General features: G+C 36.9%; 1 protein-coding gene across 2 annotated transcripts; it reads left to right on the top strand.

Moving 5' to 3' along the window:
- Nucleotides 1-9,261: 9,261 nt before the first annotated feature.
- LOC108995409 (rust resistance kinase Lr10-like) lies at nucleotides 9,262-23,268 on the top strand. Of its 2 annotated transcripts, none has more exons than XM_035692941.1 (6): nucleotides 9,262-10,129; nucleotides 10,420-10,491; nucleotides 20,473-20,502; nucleotides 21,458-21,562; nucleotides 21,752-21,784; nucleotides 22,006-23,268. In XM_035692941.1, the coding sequence occupies exons 1-6, from the start codon at nucleotides 9,340-9,342 to the stop codon at nucleotides 23,097-23,099; spliced, it is 2,124 nt and encodes a 707-aa protein (XP_035548834.1). In that variant the 5' UTR covers nucleotides 9,262-9,339; the 3' UTR covers nucleotides 23,100-23,268. The 2 variants fall into 2 exon arrangements, with proteins under 2 accessions (XP_035548834.1, XP_035548835.1); XM_035692942.1 differs by having other exon boundaries at nucleotides 10,018-10,129; nucleotides 10,420-10,487.
- Nucleotides 23,269-24,751: the final 1,483 nt, after the last annotated feature.

The raw sequence follows: 24,751 nt of genomic DNA, 5'->3' as shown, positions 1-24,751 counted from the left end.
CAGACTTATAAAGACGTAAATAAATTAAAAAAAAAAAAAAAAAAAGTTCCAGACCCTTGTCGCACGTCCTTTCTGTTTCTTATTTTTAATACTCGGTTAATTCATAACACAGACTTGCTTGTATTTTTTTTCTCGAAATGCACATTCAGATTTAATTTATTACCAAAATGCCCATTAGTCCCACCAAACGCATAAGGCACTCAGCTCGACATCTCCCTCTTTTCCCTGATAGACCCTTTACTCGAGTCTTCATGTAACAACCCATTCCTTCTTTTTTATATAAGTAAGTTTTGAGGATAGAAATTATGTAACAGTCTACCTTTTTCTCTAACGATTGCGAGTTTTATTATGCATACCGAATCTCGATGGCGTGTTTCTAAAGATATTATGTGATTTCTAAAATACGCACAGTATTTTAAATTCACTGAAAATATTTATGTGGGGTATTTTCTGTGTTATTGAACTAAATTTTATTTTAAATTAGACAATTATAATATTTTTAAAGAGCTCCGAAAATATTATAATTGTCAGAAATCATTTTAATATCTTTTATTAAAATGATTTCAGCTATTGAAAATATTATAAGATTAAATTATATTGAAAACTGTAATTAATTAAATGGTTTTATTCTCTTAAAGATATTAAATATGACTTCATTATTTTATTAATGATGAAAAAATATTATTTTATAAACTAAAATTTAGTTTAAATAATATTCTACCTTAATTCGTATCAGTGCTTTTAATTAAGTTAATCTTTACCCATTTTCAAATCAGTATTTAAAACTCATCGTTAGATCATTTTGAGGTCTCCAAGATAAATGGATTAGGATTAAAACCCAGACCTCTTTCTCTTCTCCCTCACTTTTTCCTTCCCTCTCTCTCTCTCTCCTCTTTCTCCCCTTGAACCTAACGGAAGCCCCCTCACCCCCCAGCCGATTCTCCCTCAACCCAGCTCGGTGCCGCCATGTGCCGCACGACCTCATTGCCACCACCATCGACGTCCTCCCACACCGGTGACCTTCCACCACCGAAGCTAGATTCTACCTCTCAACCGTCCTCCCTCACGCACGCTCGTAGAAACCCTCGCACGGCCTCACAGTGCACAGCGCCTAACACTGCCATACGCAGCCACCCACAGCCACCGAGCACCACCATGAGCACCCCGGGCCTTCCCCTTCCTCCTCCCTTGACCTGAAGCCCATAGCCCTCCCTCACACGCACGGACACCCCCAGGGTTCTCCCTCGCCGAGTGCTCACACCAGTCCACCCGGTCTGGGCCATACCCCAACCACCCATAGCCTCGATCCACCCCTCATGCAGGTTCTCTCTCTCACGAACTCTCCCTCATGCACGGCATAGATCTGCAGCCGTAGAGCTGCTGTGTCGCCTCCAACTCGCCACCACAACCCCACTGTACCCCTCTCAAGCTCCTCCATAGCTAGCCACGACCAGACCCGCACCTATAGCCACCTTCAGTAGCCAAAATAGCCACTGCACGTGGCTAACTGCAACTGTACACGGCTAGATATGCCATGTTGCACCCCTCACCACCACCACGAGGCCACCATGAGCATTTCCAAGACCACACTTAGCTATCCAAACGCCCAAAAAGCCATTGTATGTGGATTAGCCGCCACATACGACCCTTTCGACGTCATCGACTATGACAGTTAGCGAGCAACGCACGGGTTATCCCTTCGATGGTATAACCCTCTATCCCTCGTTATTTATGTTAGATGTTAATTAGTTGATTTGGTTGTGGACTGTTCTGTTAGTATTTGTGGAGTTCACTATGTAGTGTGGTGATGTGATGTGCGATGTATGTGAGGTGTTGGGCGTAGTTGGGAAGTGTGCTTTGTAGCATTGTGGACTATGCTGTAATACGCGGAGTCGTGTGGATTGGGAAGAGAGTATGTGCTCTCGTGGCGTAGTGTGGAATAAGGAGAGTATATGCAAAATAAACCCTCCTGGCATAATGTGGAATGAGAAGAGTACACGTGGAGTGTGCTCTGTGTGGCGTAGTGTGGGATAAGAAGAGTATATGTAAGATATACCCTCTTGGTATAATGTGGAATGAGAAGAGTACACGTGGAGTGTACTCTGTGTGGCATAGTGTGCGAAGGGAGTACACGTAGAGTGTACTCTATGTGGTGAAGTGATGCACCATATGACGCATATACCGTCATGGTGATGGGTCGTAGTGTGTATGAAGGGAGTACACGTGGAGTGTATTCCATGAGTTAAAGCGATACACCGTGTGGCCTATCACAGAGATAAGGATGGTTGTGTTGTTGATGGGCGTAGAACATGACGAGTAGTATTGGGAACTGTGGAATAGTGTCCTGAATCTAAGGTGACAGGTGTCACCTTAGTATTGGAGTAGTATTGGAATAGTATTGGAGTAGTATTGTTGTGGCCTATAATCTAAGGTGACAGGTGTCACCGTGATTGACTTATGGCTGGGAGTATGTGTGTAGTGGCAGAACAACTGTAAAAAAGCAACAAGAGATGGTTGAAGGCCATTGATGGCCTTCGAAAATTGAGCCAAGAACAGATCCCCCCCTCTACGGTAGGGTTAATGGCTACTCCTTGGGGCATGTAGGAGGGTCGCGTGGTCGCGAAGAACCGACCCCACATGATGAAGACAAAGGATTGCTTTTAGAGGAAGCCATTGATTCATGATGAAGTTTGGGAGAAAATGCAGGGAAGTAGAGTAAATGAAGTTTGAGAGAAGATGCAAAGAAGCTAAGTGCGTGAGAGAGGAAAAAAAAGAACCAAAATAGGACAAGTGGGAAAAAGGGTGCCTAAAGACAATAAATACCCGCGACGATTAAGTGGAGTATGCAAAAGGGCTCAAAGATGAAGCGACGTTCTGACAAGGGGGCACGAAAGGACAGAAAACCCAGACAACAAAGCAATGCTATGATTACAAGTCTAATCATGGTAGGAGTTTAATCCTCTCCAGGGCTTGTTGAGTCGTATCACAGGCAGGAGCTACAGCTCAACCCAATAAATACCCATCACAAACATAACTAGGTACAAAGAAACTGGAACAGCCATACCTCTCACGTCGACAGCACCACGACGTCGGTCAAGCAGACCCTAGAGCCATTGATTATGGGATATTGAAGCTATCCCTTGTGGAGCCCAACTCACGACGAGAGATGTTTGAAGACCATTGATGGCCTTCGAAAATTGAGCGAGCAACATATCCCCCCTCTACGATAGGGTTAACGGCTACCCCTTCGGGGCGAGTAGGAGGTTCGAAACAGGATGAAGGCAGAGGATTGCATTTAGAGGAAGCCATGGAATCACGATGAAGTTTGGGAGAAAATGCATGGAAGCATAGTCGATTAAGTTTGAGAGAAGATGCAAAGAAGCAGAGTGCTCGAGAGAGGAGAGAAGAGAACCAAAAGAGAAGTGGGAAAAAAGGTGCTTGAAGACAATAAATACCTATGACAGTTAAGTGGAGTATGCAAACGAGCGCGAAGACGAAGCAACATTTTGACAAGGGGGCATGAAAAGATGGAAAACCCAGACAACTAAGCAATGCAATGATTACAAGTCCCATCATGCTCCGCGTGATGAGACTTTTTGGGATAACTAGAAAGGGTTTAATCCTCTCCAGGGCTTGCTGAGTCGTATCACCCCACCTGAGCTACAGCTCAGCCCAATAACCCATCAATCAAGGGCCTAGTCCATTTCAAGCATATAAGAGTTAACACTTAAAGAATAACTGTATGAGGACTTTGGGGAAGAGGAGCCATCGGTTTATTCGAAATAAGCTAAGTCCTAATATTCCAATACTTGAATTCCAAATAACAGATGAGAAAGTTATCACATAGCAACAAAAATATCGTGGGCTCTATTTATACTATCCAGGTATGGCAATAAAACCCATCTCATTTGTTAGCTAAAGAAAGATCTCTTTCGCTATTACTGACTTAAATATTGAAGACATTCTCCAAACTCCTAAGCCACACGTTTTTTTGATTGCAGGTGATTATGCGTTAGAAGATATGAAAGACGTTCACAACAAGGAAAGTTGCTAAATGGCTGCGTGGATTAACTTTTTCAGTAAGTCCACAAAAAATCTACCTAGAATAATGAATCTTGATATTTATGCACATCTCGAAAATTGCAACAAAAGTAAGAAACCTATTGCTGGTTGGATAGATGGTTTCCCCTTTGGTAAGATAGAATTAAATATTGGTGGTCCCTCCAAGGGATATTAATTCGGGGCTTGCCAGCTATGATGGTTTTATTAAAGACCATCTTGGAACTAATTCCTTGCTTGTGGTCAATTCTTTTTCTTTTTTTTTTTTTCCATTCTTTAAATTTTTTTAAATATTTTTAAAAAATAAAAAAATATCATTACACTAATAGTCACTTCTTTAACCGTTAAACAAAAAATAAAAAATAAAAAATAAAAACATTTCAATGCATATGATTGGTCAAAATGACGAGACAAACTCTTAGGGCATTCTATTATTTTCCTTACAATCATTAAAATGAAAGAAAACTAACACGTTTTACAAAAATAAATATATTAGAAAAAACGCAAAAATATGAAGAACATCATTGAATTACCTTTAAACACTTGGAATTTAATAAGTTAATAAGGGTTTTTAAAAAACGTTATAAATGTTAATCAAATAAACAAAAAATTATATTAAGATAAATTAGGAAACAAAAAATTAACTACTTTATCAAATTAATTATAAAAATAAAAGAGAGCAGCAAACTGCCGCCCTCATGGGTGGCCACCAAGTGGTGGCCTTGGACGGCTACCGTTGTCGGTAGCACTGTCCAGATTTGACCGCTTAAAGGGTGCGCATTGGCAGCCACACCTCAGGGTGGCCAGATTATTAAACTCAACGGGGGCAACCTTGATCTGGTGGTCCAAAGAAGTTGTCGTCCAATGGGGTAGCCACGCATGGACACCCCTCGCCAGTGGATAGTTTGTTGGTTTTTTTTTTTTTAATCTGTTTTTTTTTATTTTGTTTATTTTCTAATAATAATCTCAATGTTCTTTTAATTATGAAGTTATTGATTTTGAAGTTATTTTTTTAAATTAATTTTATGGTTTTTTTAAAGAAAAAGTAAATAGTTTTTCCTTTCTTTGTGTTTTTATTCTTTATTTTGTTGATTTTCTAAGATGTCAAGACTTATTTGATTTTAAATTTTTTTTAATTTTTTTTATCGTTGTTGCTAATATGGCATGCTAATTTTTTAAAATCTTTAAATGTTGAATGTACAGAAGATGACACATTTCGTCTTCTGATTGCTTATAGCAAGGTAGTCAACAACCAGGTTAGCATTTTTCGTTAGAAGGGTAATGGAGTTTTGACCAGGGGTGTAACTAGTCCGATTCGATCTAATTTTAAATATATTTTTGAGCCGAATTGGTATATATTAGTTTTGAGATTTGAGAAATTGATATTGCCCTAATTACACCCCTAAATTGATATTTTTGATTTTATCGACTTCGGTTCGATTCGATTTTTTCAATATATTATTTAGTATATATATTATAGTATATAATAATATATTGTAATATACTATAATATATATTATAATTATATTACATATTATAGTGATATAGTATTAATATAAGTATTGATACAATAGACTATAATGATAATATATAGTTATTTATATAGGATTTTAAAATTTAATGTTATATTAATCAGTAATTTATCATATAAGATAAAATTATTTCATATATAATTATATATATTACATATAAAAATTATATATAATATAAGACATTATATAAAAAATATTTTATACAATATAAAAATTTAAAATATATTAATATATGAACCGGTCTAATCCGGTGTTAGAAAAAAGAAAATAAAAATCGGACTGATTTCGACTGGTTTTGAGAAACATGAAATCGATACCAGACTGGACCTAACCACCCGACACCGGTTCAATCCGGTTTAGTAGTTCACCGTTTTGTTTTTTACTCCTAATTTTGACGGATGGACCATTTTAAAACGTTGATATAAATACAAGTGCTAGTTGTAAACTTTTTAAACCAAATGTGCTAGTTTTGAAAAAATAAAGATCACATAGAGTTGAACAGTGATTTTTTATTTTTTTTATCAAATACATCTTGAAAGGAAAATCTGAAGTCGTTCGAGAAGGAAATCCTCAAGCATCTATTTCCATAAAACTTTTACTATTATTATTTCTTCTCCACAAAAGATTAGTTTTCATATGTTCTTGGTGTTGTTTAAGAGCTGGATTTATAAGTTTTGTAATAAAGTGGGGGTGCCCATGTGGCATGCCCCATTTGCTGCAAGCCGAGTAACACCTGGCTAGACGTGACGCCTAGGAATTGAAGTGCCCATTGGATCACTTCAATTGCACTTTAACGGCTGGGTTTTGCCCAACCGTGTGAAATGAAATTGATAGACTACTTTTGGTTAGAGGCCTAAAATTTTTATTTCTCTACGATGAACAATTTTGTAACCGATGTAGGAGGAGGGTGAGTGGTTGCAAATTTTTAGTTAACCGGGTTAGGGTTGAAAACTGGTATGGGCATATTTTTTAAATAAGTTTTTTTTTTAAACCCGACCAAAATTTTTCTAAATCTAACTGTTAAAAAAAAAAAAAAACAAAAGAAAAAACTGGTATTGGCTATGAGCCTAGCAGACATAGGCCTGCACTGCCGAATCGAGCAGGGTACAAGCCAAGTTTTTCTTTTCAAGTAAAGGCTCGATCCTGATTTAAACCCTAGAACATAGAGACCAATGCAATGATCTTATATCTTGGACTACAGCTCAAAGCTACTGTAGTTGCTGGATTTTGATATGTGCGCGTAGGATAATAGTTTGATAAATTTCTTAAATATGTGCGCGTAGGATAATAGTTTGATCTTTAAATTCCAAGTTAGACTTTTATCTTCTAAAGGAATAACTTGATTGGACGTTTATCTTCTAAATGCAAGTGGCTGCAATATCACGAGTAGTCGCAATCTATATAATTTCTTAGCAAACAAGTTGGCCAATAAAGCTATGGACACCACAGATGAGAAAAAGGGGAATGCGTCATGAATGAGAGATTCCAATTCATTCAACTATCAAGAGGTGTACTGGTTATTGTGAGCTGTGAATTAAAGCCACTGAGGAATTCTCCTTCTTAGCTATTTCCACTACTTCAACCTGCTCTATAATATCCCAATGTTCCAAAGGGTACATATTGGACAGCACGACTGCTACTACCTTGGAATCATCTGGAGTAACTTAGAATAGCCTTGAAACATGACCTATTGGCACGTTTGTAAATATCTTGGTTTGTTTGTAATACTCTGGCAGCTGTTGTAACAGACTCTGCTGCAAATGGTAGTGCACTGCAGAGCACACCACATGCTTGTACAAATGTCAGAATCAGTTAGGATTCCCTTTTGCACATATATACACGAAATGTATACAGCCATTACAATTAATGAGAATTGAGATTATTCCTTCATCTTCAAATTCTTACAATATCGTCTATGCTTAATTCCACAGCGCGAAGTGGGGCTAATCTCTAACATTTTCTTGGATGGTTCACCATGCCAAAAAGTCAAAAGAAAGACTAAAAAGTAGGCCTCCACAATCGTTTAATCCATACGATGCATGGCGTGTAATCTGGTTTGAAAAAATGTGATCGCGTATTTCGCATCCAATTTCCTCCACATCGTAGAAAGCAAGGTGCCGACAAAGCACCACCAATAATAATTTTGCCTCATCTCTCACTGTTTTCACAATTGACTCCGTCAACTCATGCAATTCAATGTCGTTGTGAACATTTATTGAACGAGGGCTTATGTTTACTAGTCCTCCTGTACCTACATCATTTAGTTACCCCTTTATCTGCATTATTACATATATATATATATATGTATGTATGTGTGTGTTTCTTTGCATACAGCTGCGGAACCCACGCCCTCTCTCCTAATCCTAGTCCTATCTTTCTCTGACCTCTGGCTCACTCTGTTGATGGGAAGAGCAATGGCCTTCCTGTTCTGATCATGAAATTTTATGCATAAGTTATTATTCATTTTTCATATTCTACATTTATAATTTTTTCATAAAATATGGATATATTTTTCATAAGATATAAGGGATTTTTCATAGGGTGTGGAGTGATAAATAGTGATTGATGAGAGAATTTTTCCAAACCTTTAATAGTTTTTTTTTTTTTTCAAGAAAAGGCTGCATCCTGATTTAAATCCTAGACCATAGAGACCAATGCAATGATTTTATAACTAGGCTAATTTCAGGAATGTCTTCAACTTTTTTTTTTAAGATTTGATAAAATAGAGTATCAAGTAGCTTAAGCATGTACTGTCCATGCGTTTGATTGGCCCAAATGGTTTTCTTCAATCTAGGAAGGAATTGTTCTTGCATGTGACTAGCTCAATAGACTACTTTTATTCTAATGAGAATATGGTTAAGATTGATTTGGAATTAATCACCTATAGAATATAAACTTGTGCAAAAATTAAGTTAAAAATTAATAATTAAACACTATGGCACAAAAGATGATTAGGAAGTGTAGTGAATTTTCAATCTTGCGAAGCATATTAATTATTTTTGTTCTAACTTAGATCGGCATGACAAATTTCTTAAATATGTGTGCAATTAAATATGCGTAGAATAATAACTTTGAGATAACCGAGAAGAAAGCGTAGTATGAACGTATAATCTATTCCGTTATTTTATTTCAAAAGATTTTCTACCAACCAAACTATGAAAATTGGGCTTCAAAGCAAACGTGCAAGATTGATTGTGTTTAATTGTTGCTGTAAAGATGTAATTAGGCAACTCCAAACCTGTATTTGAGTTTGAAATTATTTTTTTCAAAGAGAATAGTTTTCTCACTTATATATGTCAACTGTAATTATGACATCGATCTCCCTACGCGAAGAGATAGTTTTGTTTCACTAGTTGAGCTCACTACGCAAAGAGATAATTTTAATTGTAATTAGAAATTTTTGAGCCATTCCATCAAAATGTTTGGACAGAGAGCCAATATTCCAACAAAATTACCTTTCAGGACGGGATTTTCCAATCCAATAAATTATATTTCAACTGATCCCTAAAATCTTTTTGGGACGAAAACGTTTCATCCCCATTTTAAAATATCTTCTGAAGGAATAACTTGATTGGACGTTTATCTTCTAAATGTAAGTGGCTGCAATATCACGAGTAGTCGCAATCTATATAATTTCTTAGCAAACAAGTTGACCAACAAAGCTATGGAAACCACGCCCTCTCTCCTTATAATCCTAGCTCTATCTTTCTCTGATCTCTGGCTTTCTCTATTGTTGGGTCGAAGAGGAATGGCTTTCCCTGCTAAATTCAGGGTCATTATAAGTACTGTTCTGGTCCTAATCCTTGTTCCTCTAGCTTCTAGTCTTGATAATACTGATCACTACTGTCCTCCTTCTTCCTGTGGCAATATCCCCAACATCAGCTATCCGTTTCGACTAAAAGGCGATTCACCAAACTGTGGAGACCAAGGGTATGAGCTCTCATGTGATGATAACAACCACACGTTGTTATTTTTAAATGGTAGTAAATACTACGTAAGCCAAATCAATTACAACAACTACACATTTCGAATTGTAGACTCAGGTATTCAGGAGAATAATTACTCCTTCATCCCTCGTTATTTTCTAAACCGAGATAATTTCAGTTGGAGTTGGTCGGACTGGATGATTCCACCATATTCTTCAAAAGTTGTGGTTATTGTGAGCTGTGAAAAGCCAATGGCTTCGGCTTCCCCTTTCTATTCGAACACGCCTATTTCTAGTACGAACTGTTCTAATATCAATAAGGGATATGGGTCTTCTTCCAACTCCTCTTTTTCTCAATATTCCAAACGGTACTTATATCTTATTGTTGGCAATGGAGTGGATGTGATGGATGTGGAGGAGTCGTGTACGATAGTGCAAATGTCTCTGACATCGTGGAGGAGTTATGGTGATCTTAATATTTCCTGTACAGACATCCGCAATGTATTCTCATATGGTTTTGAGCTTTCATGGTACCGGATTTATTGTGGAAGCTGTGAATACAATCATTGCTACCACAATGACAATAATCAAGTTTTTTGCAACAAACGATGGGGTGAGTAATTAATAAATTTGAGATCAGAATTGTAATGAGATACTTATTATATATATGCTGATGGATATATCTCGTCATTAATTTGTTGTTCCAATTTGACTGAATTCTTGGATTTCCCACTCCAACTGATCATACATGTATTATATTTTCCTATTCTAATTAGCAGTACCCGACACAATACCCATTTAAAGGGGATAAATATATAGGGGCTATTTTTGCAGCATTATAATGATCTAATTTTTAATTGAAGATTCTAGACGCTAATGTGATCCCATTTTTTCCCTTTTTAGGTTCTTGGTTATTTTATGCAGGAAAAGGAAATGCTTTCGTTATTTTCTTACTACAACAAGCCGCAAATGTAGGTGAGTTTCCTATCCCCATAAGATTTTTTTTTTTTTTTTTTAAGAATCAACATCAATATTATATTTATTAATAAAACTCTATCAAAGAAGGGAAAGAACACAAGATATAAATAGCAATATATTTCTTTCCTCTGTTCTTCATCAGCAATATTATACATAGCAACTAATAAATCCTTAAAACAAGCTGCTGTAAAAAAACTTTCTTGAATTTTCTTTGAAGGAAGACACCACACATCCTTTGCTGCTATACACTCCCGAAGAACATGTATTGTACTTTCTTCATCTTCAAAACACAGTGGACAGTTTGGTAACTCTATTATTTTCCTATTAAAGAGATTTAAATTATTGGATAAGGCCTCTAAGCAAGCTTGCCATGGGAAAACTTTTGTAACATTTGGAATTTTTAATTTCTAGATTCTGTTCCAAACAGTTTCCTTGCAATTTGAATTTGAAGACTGGCTTTTATCTCAATCCAATATCTGATCTTTTTGTAAATAATATGCACTTTTTACAGTAAAATTAGTACCACTTGTTGATGAACACCTCCATATTATCTTATCTAGACAATTTGAAAGACTAATAAGTAGGTATTCTCTTTATAATAACAGCTTCATCATAGGAAAATATTTCTTCAATTAAATCCACGTTCTAGTGTTTAGTATTTGAATCAATAATAGCAGCCACTATTTTTTATTTTTTTGAACCTTACGGGTCATTTTTTTTTACAAAAGTGATTTTATACCATGATTTGTTAGTTTTTTTTTTTTTTTTTTATGAGTTGACTTCTTTCTAGCTAACTCATGAATTTGCAAAGTTAATATGTAACTGATCTTTTATAAAAAGTTAATACAGACGTAGAATTCTCTAAAATTTGTTCTTTCCAAGCCCCTACAGACTAGCTAGTGCCCAGACTAGAGAAATATTGATGCGACTATACAACTAGTTGTTTATATTTATTGCCAACAAAAATGGGTAGTTTTTGTTTTTTTTACAAAAAAAAAAAAAAAAAGGTACTCTAATTTTATTGAGATTATAATTTGTAACAACCCTCTCTAGAGTGAAATGAGTTGCTACTTTTCATCCTGTTCTTATTTTTTTTTTATTTATATATAAATAACAGTTTCTAAAAAGAGACCTATATCACGAACTAAAAATTTGAGAAAAAAGGACCTTCTCCCTTTCTATCATATTTCAAAGTCCCAAAATAACCTCTTTATCAAAACATAGGACAGTCTCATTAATTACAAGTTAAAACTACAGTCATGACAAATCTACCTGGTTCACAAAATAGTCTTAAAATACATGTCTCACAGTTTAACAACCAACCAAAATAAAATTCCCAACATCTTATACACACCCAACACAGGCTGAGGGTAGGCTAGGCATCCAGCTCCCCCTCCCTAGCGATGTCTTGCTCCACAGTTTCTTCTTCGACATTTCCTGAACGTTTCAAACATTAAAACAAAGGTGAGTCCTCGGTAAGTAGTACACCAAACAGTTAAAATAGCATATATCGACTATTCTTTTCGTTTGAAAGATCACACAAGCTTAAAACATTTACTTAAACATAAAACATTTACATAAGCATTCGAAATCAATTTCACTTTCTTTTGGCCGGTACACAATATTGTGCCCTGTGTGTTAGGGATAGTGGTCTTTTGGACCTGATCTCCGCCCGTGACCACGGGTTAGGAAATCCCTCAATCAGGATGGCACCATTGGGTTCACTATCAATGGGACCCATCTGGCATTGCAATCTACCCCTTTCCTTTGGTACCATAATCATTCAGTTGTTGGCGATTAAATATTTTCACACATAAAACTTTCATTCCTCTTTCTTTCCTTTCTTTCCGTTCATAGCATTTTATCATCTTTCTTAGTCCAATGCACATGCATTTTCTTTCATAAATATGCATTTCATGTCATACTTTAGTAAGGAAAATCATTAGCATTCACGAAAAATACGCACGATAAATCTCATGATCTAAACCTTGAATGTGCATGCTTTACATCATACATATACATACATTCATAATTCATAGGATGCTTAACATGGGCTACCAAGAAGGCTTATACATTATTATACAAACTTTCGACACCAAGGAGCACTTGAATAAAGAAAGCATTTCATAGAAGAAAATATTGAGTAAGAAGCATGGTCATAGCTACTTACTTACCTCCAAACTTTACACCTTGGTTCCCTTTGAACTAATTGAAAAAATCCTTATTCAATGAAATGAAACGAGTACATCAATATCCATTTCACTCTAAGCTTCACTAACCAAAACCCTTAACTAGAGGCTCACTTTAATTCCAAGAAGAAATTAAAGTGATTTCCTTAACTCCACTTCACTTAATGAACATTATCCACAAAGCACAACCTTAACCCATTCAATTACCCACCATACATGGCACTCGGCCAAAACATTAAGACCCTCATTTCAAGCATTTTAAAGAAACTCATGAAAGTGACTAATAGCATGCTTGCTGTCCATTAAAGGCCATTGGGTTATCTACCTGAAAGATAGATGGAAACCATAAGTTAAGAATGTACAAATCGTAGGAATTATTTAGGAATGAAAGAGAACAAGGGAACATCACAAATCTGGAATTTTCATTAAAAGGGCATTTTGATAGCTTTCAAAATCATGTAGTCAATTTAAACAAAGGGCTAAAGCTCACAAGATGGTTGGTTTTTGTCACTTGTTTGCAATGGTGTTTCATACAAACAAAATTAACTTTGGTTGAGGAAAGGATGCAAGGGAATAATGGGAATGAAGTGAACTGTTTTAAGCCTCAAAACAGAGTGCATAGCAGAATTTTCTGCACCTCCATAGTCAGCTAGTAGCTTTAGTGCATTCATGCCTTTAAGCATCCCTCCATTCAATCACAATCCCAACTACATAGACTAAGGACACTAGTATTGAAGAAAACTAGCAAGAAACATCATTTTTTTTTTTTTTTGTTTAAACATAGCAAAAAACAGCAAGGGTGAATCCCTTATAAACTAGAAAATTACAACATATAAATCACTAGTTTTAATAAAATCCTTGATTGCTTACTAAGACGATTAACTTAGGGAAAATATTAAAAATACACATTCTCATCTCTATTAATTTAACACATAAAACAAAGGCTTAAACATAACTAAGAACATAATTTAAACTCAAGAAAACACAAGGAAGGAATACATCAAAAATGCCTTACAAAGCACACGGCTGGGAGTAAAACAGAGCACAACATAAAAATATTATCCTTCCTCTATTCGGTTACCACCAACTAGAACAATCATGAGAGGAAAAAATTGAGAAATCAGTCTAGAAACTACCACACAACAATCGGCCAGCACAGAAATTCAAAAATCCCAAATACATGGCACGGATTTGCTTAGCACGATTTCAACCCACACGAAATTTTGAGGATAAGAGCGTTACCTGGCTTAGCTTTCCTTTCAAGATGCAAAACTAAGCATCAAACAAGGAAATGGAATAGGAATTTCGAAGGTTTTCGGCTGGAAAACAAGCAGAGAAATTTTCTTAGAAACCCTAGTTTACAACCTATAAAACCGAAATCAAGGAGTTTACCTGCGTGATCTTCCTTCTCGAAGAGATTCTCGGCTGGATTACTCGTTGGAAGTGAAGAAATTGCTTAGAAACTGGAAGGGAGAGGCGCACGGAGATGAAGACCGAATGAAAAGGGGTTTTTCGTATGAGGTGAGGTCTTACACGATGGGGCTTAGTTCAACAGGGACGGACGGCTAGGATTAAACAAAAGGAAGATATTTTCCCTACGTACTAAACTAATGGATAAGATTAGAAGAGAGTAACTTTACTAATACAAAAATGTAAAATACTGAAGGATAGATCAATAATACCAAATTACAAGTATATCCTTCTCCCCCTTCTTTTTTTACATTTCATTTAAACATAAAAAATTTACACGTTAAAATACATAGAAAATAAATTAATTTAATAACATAAAATTTTCTTAGTAGGACTTGAGTATGACATAATTTGATAAATAAAGGTACCAATGATCCGATAATCAAGTTTAATAGTTTATGCTGCGAACTAAAAAAAAATGATGTTTTGATGGTTTCAAAATGTAATTTTTCCTGTATTATGTTTTGTAATGCACGTGCGAATAATCATGTCAACAACTCTTGATGTTTAGAAAGTTAACAACAGTGTGTACAACTATGAATGTTTAACTACTTTAATATAAAAAGTCTCCTCTCTGTTTTCTCTCCCGCGAAAATTGATGTGGTGAAAAAGTTAGTAATTGTCATGAGGGATCTATGAGGAGTGAGATCGATAAATGGTAGAGTCGACTAATGTAGAGATGGACGGACTTGAACGGAAGTGGGATAATCTTCGATTATCAAAGGAAGAGAAGGTAGGGATTGATTGGGATACGGTATCTGTGGATGCTGTTCGGGAGAAGGGGGAGAGAAGCTTGATTGGGAAGATATGTATGGAGAGGGCGATTAGTTGTGATGCAGTTGCTACGATTATGACTAGGATCTGGAGAGTGAGTTGTCCGGCAAAATTTCAGGGTGTTGGAAGGAATCTGTTCGTGATAACCTTTGGGACTAAGGAAGATAAGATAAGGATTCTAGAGGGAAGACCATGGCTATTCGATAGCCACCTGTTTGTCTTAAAGGTGTTCGATGAATTCTCGCAACCAGATCAGTGGGATTTCTCTACTGAAGTGTTCTAGATATAGCTTCATGAGCTTCCAATGGTCTGTATGACTCGGGAAGGAGGGGTCCATATAGGCAGTTCTCTGGGGAAGATTTTGGATGTGGAGGTTCCAAATGATGGTGTTGGTTGGGGACAATTCTTAAGGATCAGAGTGGAGATCCAACTGCACAAAACACTGGCACGAGGGAGATTGGTCAAGGTGAATGGGAGGCAAGTTTGGACAACACTGAGGTATGAAAAGTTACCTCGTATTTGTTTCAATTGTGGTTGGTTAGTACATGGGGAGGGAGGGTGTGGTTTGGGTTCTCGTTTGAGGGAGGAAAGGGGGGAGGATTTTGCCCAGTTTGGTTCGTGGTTAAGGGCAGAGATGGCTCAAAAAGGGAGATATAATGGATATAGGGCTAGATCTGGGAGTGAGGGGAAGGAAAAAATATGGAGGAAGGATGTTGGCATGGAGACGGAAAAAAAGAATGAGGGGTTTAGGTGTGAGGAATTTGGGGTAGAAGAGGAGAACATAACTAAGGAGGGAGAATGTGAGGAGCAGGGGGCAAAAATGAAAATGAGGGAGAAGGGGGAAGGGGAGGTGGAATCGAGTGAGAGTGCTGGCCAGATGATTTTAAGTGAAAAAAAGGAGGTAGAGGAAGATGCTGAAAGTGACAGTACTGAAGTGAAGAACATAGAGTCTAGTATGAAGAAAAATGGCTGTTGGAAGAGAAGGGCCAGAGAGAAGGGGAAGGCTTACAACTTGTTGAATCTGGTGAGTAGTAAAAAAAGAGAAGGGAAGCAGGAGCAGACTGATGGTATTAGGAAGAAGCTAAAATTATGTGATGAGGAGCACTTTGAGTGCAGATTGGCGGATGCTGTTGGGCAGCCCTGCCAAGAGCCATGAAAATCCTTAGTTGGAACTGCCGGGGGCTTGGGAACCCCCGGACAGTTCAGTGTCTTTGCTATTACTTTGCTTAATAGCAAAGGAAAATAGACCCGAGATTGTCTTTTTAATAGAGACAAGAATACGTACTGAGAAAGCTGATGGGATTAAGAGGAAATTGGAAATGGAAGGATGTATTGTTGTTGAACCGAGGGGAATGAGTGGAGGGCTGATGGTTTTATGGAAAAAGGAGGACCAGGTGGAATTACTTAATTACTCCCAATGGCACATCAGCCTATGGGTTAAAGGAAGAAGGGGGGAGGATGATTTGCTGCTGACTGGTTTTTACGGAAATCCCGATGCCAGTAAAAGAGAAAAATCTTGGGATTTTCTAAAAGAGTTAAAGCCTCAAGAGGGGATTGCGTGGTGTGTGGTGGGGGATTTCAATGAAATAATCTCTCAAGATGAAAAGGTGGGAGGGAGGGAAAGAAGTGAGGGGCAAATGACTCGGTTTAGGGAGGGGTTGGAGTGGGCAGGGCTTTATGATATGGGCTGGATAGGAAATAAATTCACTTGGTCAAATGGGCATGAGGACCATACTTTCATAAAAGAAAGACTAGATCGTGGGGTGGCTAACCAAAGGTGGATGTGCAGATTTATGGAGAGGATGGTAGAGATACTTGGAACACAGGTTTCTGACCACAAGGCCTTGGTTCTAACTGTGGGAGGGTTGGCTGAAGTTTTTCAGCAAAACAGAAATTTTAAGTATGAGATGAGCTGGGGTATGGAGGATGAGTGCAGTAAAATTATAATGGAGGAATGGGAAAAAGATAGGAATGAGAGGAGGCCTTTGAAAAAGATGCAGAAATTGCTAACTGGATGTAGAAGGGCCTTAAAGCAAATGGTGCAGGGGATCAATAAGGGCTAGAGAGGGGGCAATAAAGGTAAAAACTGAGAGGTTAAACATTCTGGAAGCTGATGAACAGCCAGAGAAGATGGGGGAAATAAAAAGATTGAGAAGAGAGCTGGGTTTCTTGCTGGAGCAGGAGGACTTGAGATGGAAGCAGAGAGCTAAAAAACAATGGCTAGCACAGGGTGATAAGAATACTCAATTCTTTCATGCTTGTGCAAGTCAAAGAAAAAAGAAAAATACTATTAAATCCATTATGAATGAAGAAGGAAGGATGGTGGAGGCTGATTATGAGGTGGAGCTTACTTTCTGGAATTATTTCAGGAAGATTTATACAACATCAAATCCTTCCACTACTGATATTATGAATTGTGTACATCACTCTAGTCCCAAAATTGATGATGATATGAGGAGGGGTTTAGAGAGAGAGTTTACTACGGGTGAAGTGGAATTGGCTTTAAAGCATATGTCTCCCATGAAGTCCCCGGGGCCCAATGGTTTTGGGGCAGGCTATTACCAAAATCATTGGGAAACTGTCAAAGATGAGACCTGCAAAGCAGTTTTAGAGGTGCTGAATGGTGGTGAGATAAGCATGGAGTTAAATCATACCCTAATTGCTTTGATTCCAAAAGTAAAAAACCCTTGCTCAGTGAAGGAGTTCAGGCCAATTAGCCTGTGCAATGTGCTTTACAAACTCATTGCAAAGGTCCTTGCAAATAGAATAAAGAAAGCCTTACCTGTTGTGATCTCCCAAAATCAAAGTGCTTTTATCTCGGGGAGATTAATAACTGATAACATAATGGTGGCTTATGAAATGCTACATTCAATGAAGTCGAAGCAGAGGGGGGGTGAAGGGAGTATGGCAGTCAAATTGGATATGTCAAAGGCTTATGAGAGAGTTGAATGGCCTTTCTTGAGGGCAATGTTATTAAAGCTGGGGTTTAGGTCCTTGATAACAGGCTTGCTCATGAAATGTGTGGAAACAGTCAATTTCTCTGTGTTGGTAAATGGAAAGGCTGGAAGAAATATAAGGCCAACTAGAGGAATAAGGCAAGGGGATCCCCTATCCCCTTACCTTTTCATCATCTGTGCTGAAGGCCTTAGCCAAATGCTTTATACAGCTGAAAGGGTGATATAAGGGGATATGCAGTGTGTAGAGGTGGTTTGAGGGTGAACCATCTACTTTTTGCTGACGACTGTGTGCTTTTTTGCAGGGCAAAAGTAGAGGAGTGGAGGAGAATTTATGGTGTTTTACAACTCTATGAATCTGCTTTGGGCCAAGCATTAAACAAGGAAAAAACTTCTATAATGTTCAGCAATAATACGAGTTGTGATGATAGGAGGAGGGTTAACCAAGAGGCTGGTGCTGTGATGTGTGATAGCTATGAAAGATATCTAGGCTTACTTGCATTTGTGGGGAGGTCCAAGTATAATGCTTTTCGAAGCATAAAAGAGAGGATATGGTTGAAGATTCAAAACTGGAAGACAAGTTTTCTCTCAAAAGCTGGGATGGTATTGCAAGCTGTACCAACATACACAATGGGGGTTTTCCTTTTGCCCAAAAGATTATGCACTGAAATTGAAGGTCTCTTCTCAAGATTCTGGTGGAGTCAAGGTCAGAATGGAAATGGTATTCATTGAAGAAAATGGAGTGAATTGGGAAGACCAAAAATGAGGGGAGGTTTGGGGTTCAGATCATTGACAAGCTTTAACTTGGCAATGCTTGCCAAACAAGGATGGAGGCTACTAAAAGAACCTCAATCCTTAGTTGCTAAAATTTATAAAGGAAAATACTATAAGCATTCGGGGGTGCCTGAAGCAACACTTGGCAGATCTCCTTCATTAATCTGGAAAAATATATGGTCAGCAATGAAGGTGATTAGGGAAGGGGCAGTATGGAGGGTGGGAAATGGAAAGGATATAAAGATTTGGGCACATAGATGGCTACCTACTAAATCTACTCATTGTGTGCAGTCCCCAATATCGATATTGCAAGCTGAGGCAAAAGTGTGTGATTTAATTGATGAGGTGAATAGATGCTGGAAGGTGGATTTAGTTAATGTAGTGTTTTCAAAGGAGGAAGCTGAGGTAGTAAGATCAATCCCCATCAGTCAAGGGGGTTTAACAGATAAACTCGTGTGGGGCCAAACTAAGGATGGGAAGTACTCGGTGAGAAGTGCTTACCACATGGTCCAGCAAAGGATGGTGCAAACAGGTGGGGAATCTTCCTCTCAAAAGAATAAAGATGAGGTGTGGACAAGGATTTGGGAACTAAATGTGCCCACTGCTACAAAGCTTTTCATATGGAGAGCAGTTAGTGATTTATTGCCTACAAGGAAAAATTTATGGAAGAAAAAAATTGTAGAAGATCCACTTTGTCCAATATGCAAGTTGAATGAGGAAACTGTGACTCATGTGATGTGGTCCTGCTCTGCTGCTATTGATGTATGGGGGGATATACTGAGTCCTATCAGCAAGTGGCCTACTGGTGCCCATGATCTTGTGTAAGTGTGGTTAGACTTGTGCAGCTGCTTTGACCAAAAAACAATAGAAAGGGTGGTTGTAATAATGAGGGGCTTATGGTACAGAAGGAATAAATTTGTTTTTGAGAAGAAGTTTTGGGGGCCAGTTAAGGTTGTACAAACAGCTGTCACGGTTCTTGAAGGTTTTTATTCTGCAAATGAAAAAAGAGCTAATATGAATAAGGGGGAGGGTGGGGAAAGAGGAAGATGCTACTGGAGGTGCCCTACTGATGTTGCGTTTAAAGTTAATTTTGATGGGGCTGTGGATAAGGGTCTCTCGAAGGTGGGAATGGGTGTGGTGATTAGAGATAGACAGGGTGAGGTGGTGGCTGCAATGAGTATTTCAAGAAGGGATGTCCAAAATCCATTCTTGGCAGAGGGTATGGCTCTTTGGAGAGCCATGGTTTTCTGTATAGAGACTGGCATAGTGGATGTGATCTTTGAAGGGGATGCAAAGGAGTTAATAGAGGTTGTGATGTCAGATGAGGAAGTGGATTCATGGGGTGGTCAGATTGTTGAAGATATTAAGCAGCTTAGATATCAACACAGAAACTGGAAGGTGGTATTTAGGCATAGGGAAAGTAATGAAGTGGCTCACAATTTGGCAAAAATGACTCTTGTGAATGATGAGGAGCAGATCTAGATGGAAGAAGTACCAATTTTTATACAAAAATATACTGTAAAGGACAAGCGTTGTAACAATTTACAGTAAATGAAAGTTCATGTTTGATTCAAAAAAAAAAAAAAAAAAAACTACTTTAATATAAGTCACATACATGTTCGGAAAGGAGCATTAATATTAAATTGTAGATTAATAGAGATATTTTAGAGTTCATATATATTTGAATTAGAATGTTTTTATGAGGAGAAAAATACTAAAAATAATGTGAGTTATAAATATTCAAATTATTTATATCATTTTCTATATTATAAATTAACTGATCATTTACCTTTATTTCTTTTCTCCATGTGCCGCAGCTAAGTATACTGGATTGTTATGGCTCATCGGTAAGAATTTGTATCTCTCTGATGATCGATTTGTCTTCTTTCATCTTTAAACCGTTCATTCCTTAAGCAATGGAACATGAAAATAATTTAAACTTATAGATAAGATCAGATATATTAATTACATACACACGCATATATATGTACATACAATATACAAAAATTTATTTGTACGACATAAGATGTGCAATCCCACGCAATATTTTTAGAAACAAAGTTGGCTTTACCTTTAAAAAGTGATTTTCTCTTGGTATGCTCAGTTTTTTTTTTTTTTTTAAATTGATTGCCCCGGGACTTGAACACTTGTGTCTGGCATTACTTATATATAAATAAATATTATATATATGTACTATTTGTGTATATATATGAGTTGAGGTGTTATATATCTCCAGTCCAGGTAATATATATATATATATATATATATCACATTTTAAGTGTCTTTTTATTTTGATGAAATTCTATGAAGTCACTTAAAACAAGTCACAACAGATAGTGTTATTGAAGATAATAAAATACAATATGAGAAGTGGAATTGCTACAGAAATAAATAAATACTAACAAAAGTAAAATTCTTGAATTCGAATTCTAACTCTACGTTTCACCTAATAAATTAAATATTTTATATGTTAGACTTATTTATTAAGAGAGAGTTTGATCTCAGGTGAGGAAAGTGTTAAGATAAATATAAATGATTAAATTTAGATCTTCTCATAATGCTATAAACCAATATATTAGAGGTAAAAATATTAATGGCCGTAATCATGTTTGTTACATACAAGTCCAAAATATATTAATAAACTTATTGATGTCTGGCGTTAGACGAGCTTGTACCATCGATCGTATTTTGTCATATTTAGCTAATTCGACATGATCATGATCAGTCTTACTTTTGATATTGAATTCAGATGTTGACGTGAAACCTTTTTTTTTTTTTTTTTAATTTTGTCAAACCATGCAGGCCGATTATCCAAACTATCAGTCAAAGAATATTATACATGGAGTAGTACTCCTTATGGGGTACATGTTATCCGACTAGCTATCCAACATGTTATCCGATATCCCAGTACGTACTTGCGTAATTGCGTATTTTTCTGTAGTGGATGATCTCAAACTGTTGGATTAATATTATACCTTTTTTAGATCTCACTAACGATGAATTCATTTTATGCATCATCTTTGCACATTAATTCTTTTACATCAATTCTTAGCTAAATTTTAAGGGAGATTAATTTTTTATTTTTATCATTAACAGATTTTGCAGTTTTATTAATTGGATTACTACTCGGTAAGAATCTGTACTATCTCTCTCTCTTTATCTTTCTTCATTGTTTTAGTAAATTAATCATTCGTTAAATTACGAAACAAGAAATGGTTAGAAATCATTATTAAATTAACATTAAAAATAAACACTGTGCCAAACCACAAGAATTTTGAAAGGGAGTAATTGGTAGTGCAACAACATGATTGCTCACTTTCTTATAATTACTTTTGCGATTTCATTTTCAGAATGGCGTTTGTCAATCAGTGTATTAGGCGCTCCATTTGTGATTGCATTTTTGATATATAAATGGCGAAGGAGGCACTTATCCATATACGATGATGTTGAGGAATTTCTGCAAAGTCAAAATAACCTCATGCCAATAAGGTACACTTTCTCAGAAATTAAGAAAATGACCAAACATTTTAGGGAAAGATTGGGTGAAGGAGGATATGGCACAGTATTTAAAGGAACACTTCGAAGTGGACGTCTTGTAGCAGTAAAGATGTTAAGCCAATCCAAAGCAAATGGGCAAGATTTTATCAATGAAGTAGCAACCATTGGAAGGATCCATCATGCGAATATAGTGGAACTCATTGGTTTTTGTGTTCAGGGTTCAAAGCGTGCCATAATATATGAGTTCATGCCCAACGGATCTCTAAACAAACACATTTTTTCAGCAGAGGCAAATATCCTTAACTACGAGAAAACATATGATATTGCTTTAGGAGTGACTCGCGGGATTGAGTATTTACATCAAGGATGTGACATGCAAATTTTACATTTTGACATTAAGCCACACAACATTCTTCTTGATGAGAATTTGAAACCCAAAGTTTCAGATTTTGGCTTAGCGAAATTGTACCCGGTGGAAGATAGTATTGTTCCTTTGACTCGTGCAAGAGGAACGCTTGGATACATGGCTCCTGAAATGCTTTACAAAAATATTGGAGGCGTTTCATACAAAGCTGATGTCTATAGCTTTGGAATGTTGTTGATGGAAATGGTGAGCAGAAGAAAGAACTTGCATGCATCTACTGAACATTTAAGCCAAATTTACTTCCCCACTTGGATATATGATCAATTCCATGATGGAAAGAATATAGAAATAGAAGATGCTACTGAAGATGAAAGGAAAATATGTAAGAAGATGTTGATAGTCGCATTATGGTGCATACAATTGAAGCCTAGTGATCGTCCATCAATGAACAAAGTCGTCAAAATGCTTGAAGGAGATGTTGAATGCTTACAAGTTCCTCTCAAGCCTCTCCAACCATCACTAAAGAGAGAGATAAATGGTGATAGAGATAATTCAAATCAAGCTTCATCGTCAATTCAATAAGTTGAACAAAGTCTTATTTAATTTGTATTGTTTATCTTTCTAAAAGTGAACTATCTCTTTCTATAGTTTTTTTTTTAAGAGAAGACTTTGTACTAACCGAACTATGAAAGTTTTGCTTCAAGCCCATGAAAAAAGAGAAGATCGACAATATAAAGTCATAATTAATCTTTCTACGCTTGTCATAGTATACTACGCAGCGCCCTAAAAATAAGTATCAATCTAAATATATTTTGATGCTACTCATCCATGTATAAATTTTTTACACATCTCTCTATTATTTCTTTTTCTCACTTCTTTCATCTATATATTTTTATTATTTTCTCTCTACTTCTTTTCATTTATTTAATTTTTAAATTAAATATATAAAAAATTTAGATGAGTTGTTGAATCATGAATAAATAGTTAGTTAAAATAGGAAAAGTAAGATGTAATGAGTTTTTCAGATAAAAAATTTATATAGATTATCCATGGGAAGTGCTCTTACAACATGTAACAGCAAGTCATGTTTGATATAAGTACAAACAATAATTAATATGCATAGACGAGAATGTCACGTCGATATAAGTATAGTTAGCATTGCCCTATATACTATTTTTTTTTTGAAGAAAACCTTAAACCATTCCATTAAATAAAGGCAACAATACAAGATGGAGGATCCTCCATAGTTACAATTTGATCAGTAATGATAAGAGCATCTTTTGCAAGTAAATGGGCTATGTGATTGCCATTCCTTCTAACATGAGAAACTTCCCATCTTGCAAACAGCTTAAGGAAATATCTAGCTTCACTACAAAACATGCTTGAACTACTCAATGCTTCTCTGTCTTCAACCAAGGCTTTTGTGGCTTGCAGTGAATCACCTTCGAGTATGACCTAATGTAGACCAATCTCCCTTGCCAGTTTAACAGCTTGAAGAGCCCCGTATGATTCAGCTAGTAGAGGGTCAAGGTAGAGCATTTCCTTTTGCCTCAGTGTTGCAATAACCTGCCCAGACCTGTCTCTTATCACCACTCCTATCCCAATCAGCCCCTTATCTTTGTCTACTGCCCCATCCCAGTTAATTTTGTACCAGTCCACTGGAGGAGCTTGCCAATGGATCACCATGGGAGAGGCTCGGGTATTGCACTGGTCTGGGTTCTTTTCTGCCATCATGTTTAGAGTAGCTCTTGTCTCTCTAACAACATGGTTTGGATGTGTAAAACCTTTCTTGAAAATGAAAGAGTTCCTTCTCCACCAGATCCTCCTTGCTGTAATCACAAACTCTTGTAGTTCCTCTTGATTCAATGCCTTAGTCAATGTATCAAATAGTATTATCATTGAGAAGCTAGAAATGGAGCATTTCTGTAGCTTTTTGGAGCACTGACTCCACACATCCTTTGCTGCTTCACAGCTCCACAGCACATGTTGCACACTTTCCTCTTCCCTATTGCAGATTGGGCATAAAGGATCACTCACCACTTTCTTCTTAAACAAGTTGGCCTGAGTGGGAAGAGCCTCCTAGCAGGCTCTCCATAGAAAGGTTTTGTCTCCTGGTGTAACATCCAGCTTCCATATTTTTTTCCAAACCTCCTTGAGGCCATTGCTGGTTGATGCTTGCCCATGAACAACCATCTCCCTGTCCTTAACCAAGTGATAAGCACTCTTCACCGTGA

The sequence above is a fragment of the Juglans regia genome, chromosome 8, assembly GCF_001411555.2.
Source record: "Juglans regia cultivar Chandler chromosome 8, Walnut 2.0, whole genome shotgun sequence".
NCBI lineage: Eukaryota > Viridiplantae > Streptophyta > Magnoliopsida > Fagales > Juglandaceae > Juglans > Juglans regia.
This window is presented reverse-complemented; position numbering and strand designations above follow the sequence as displayed.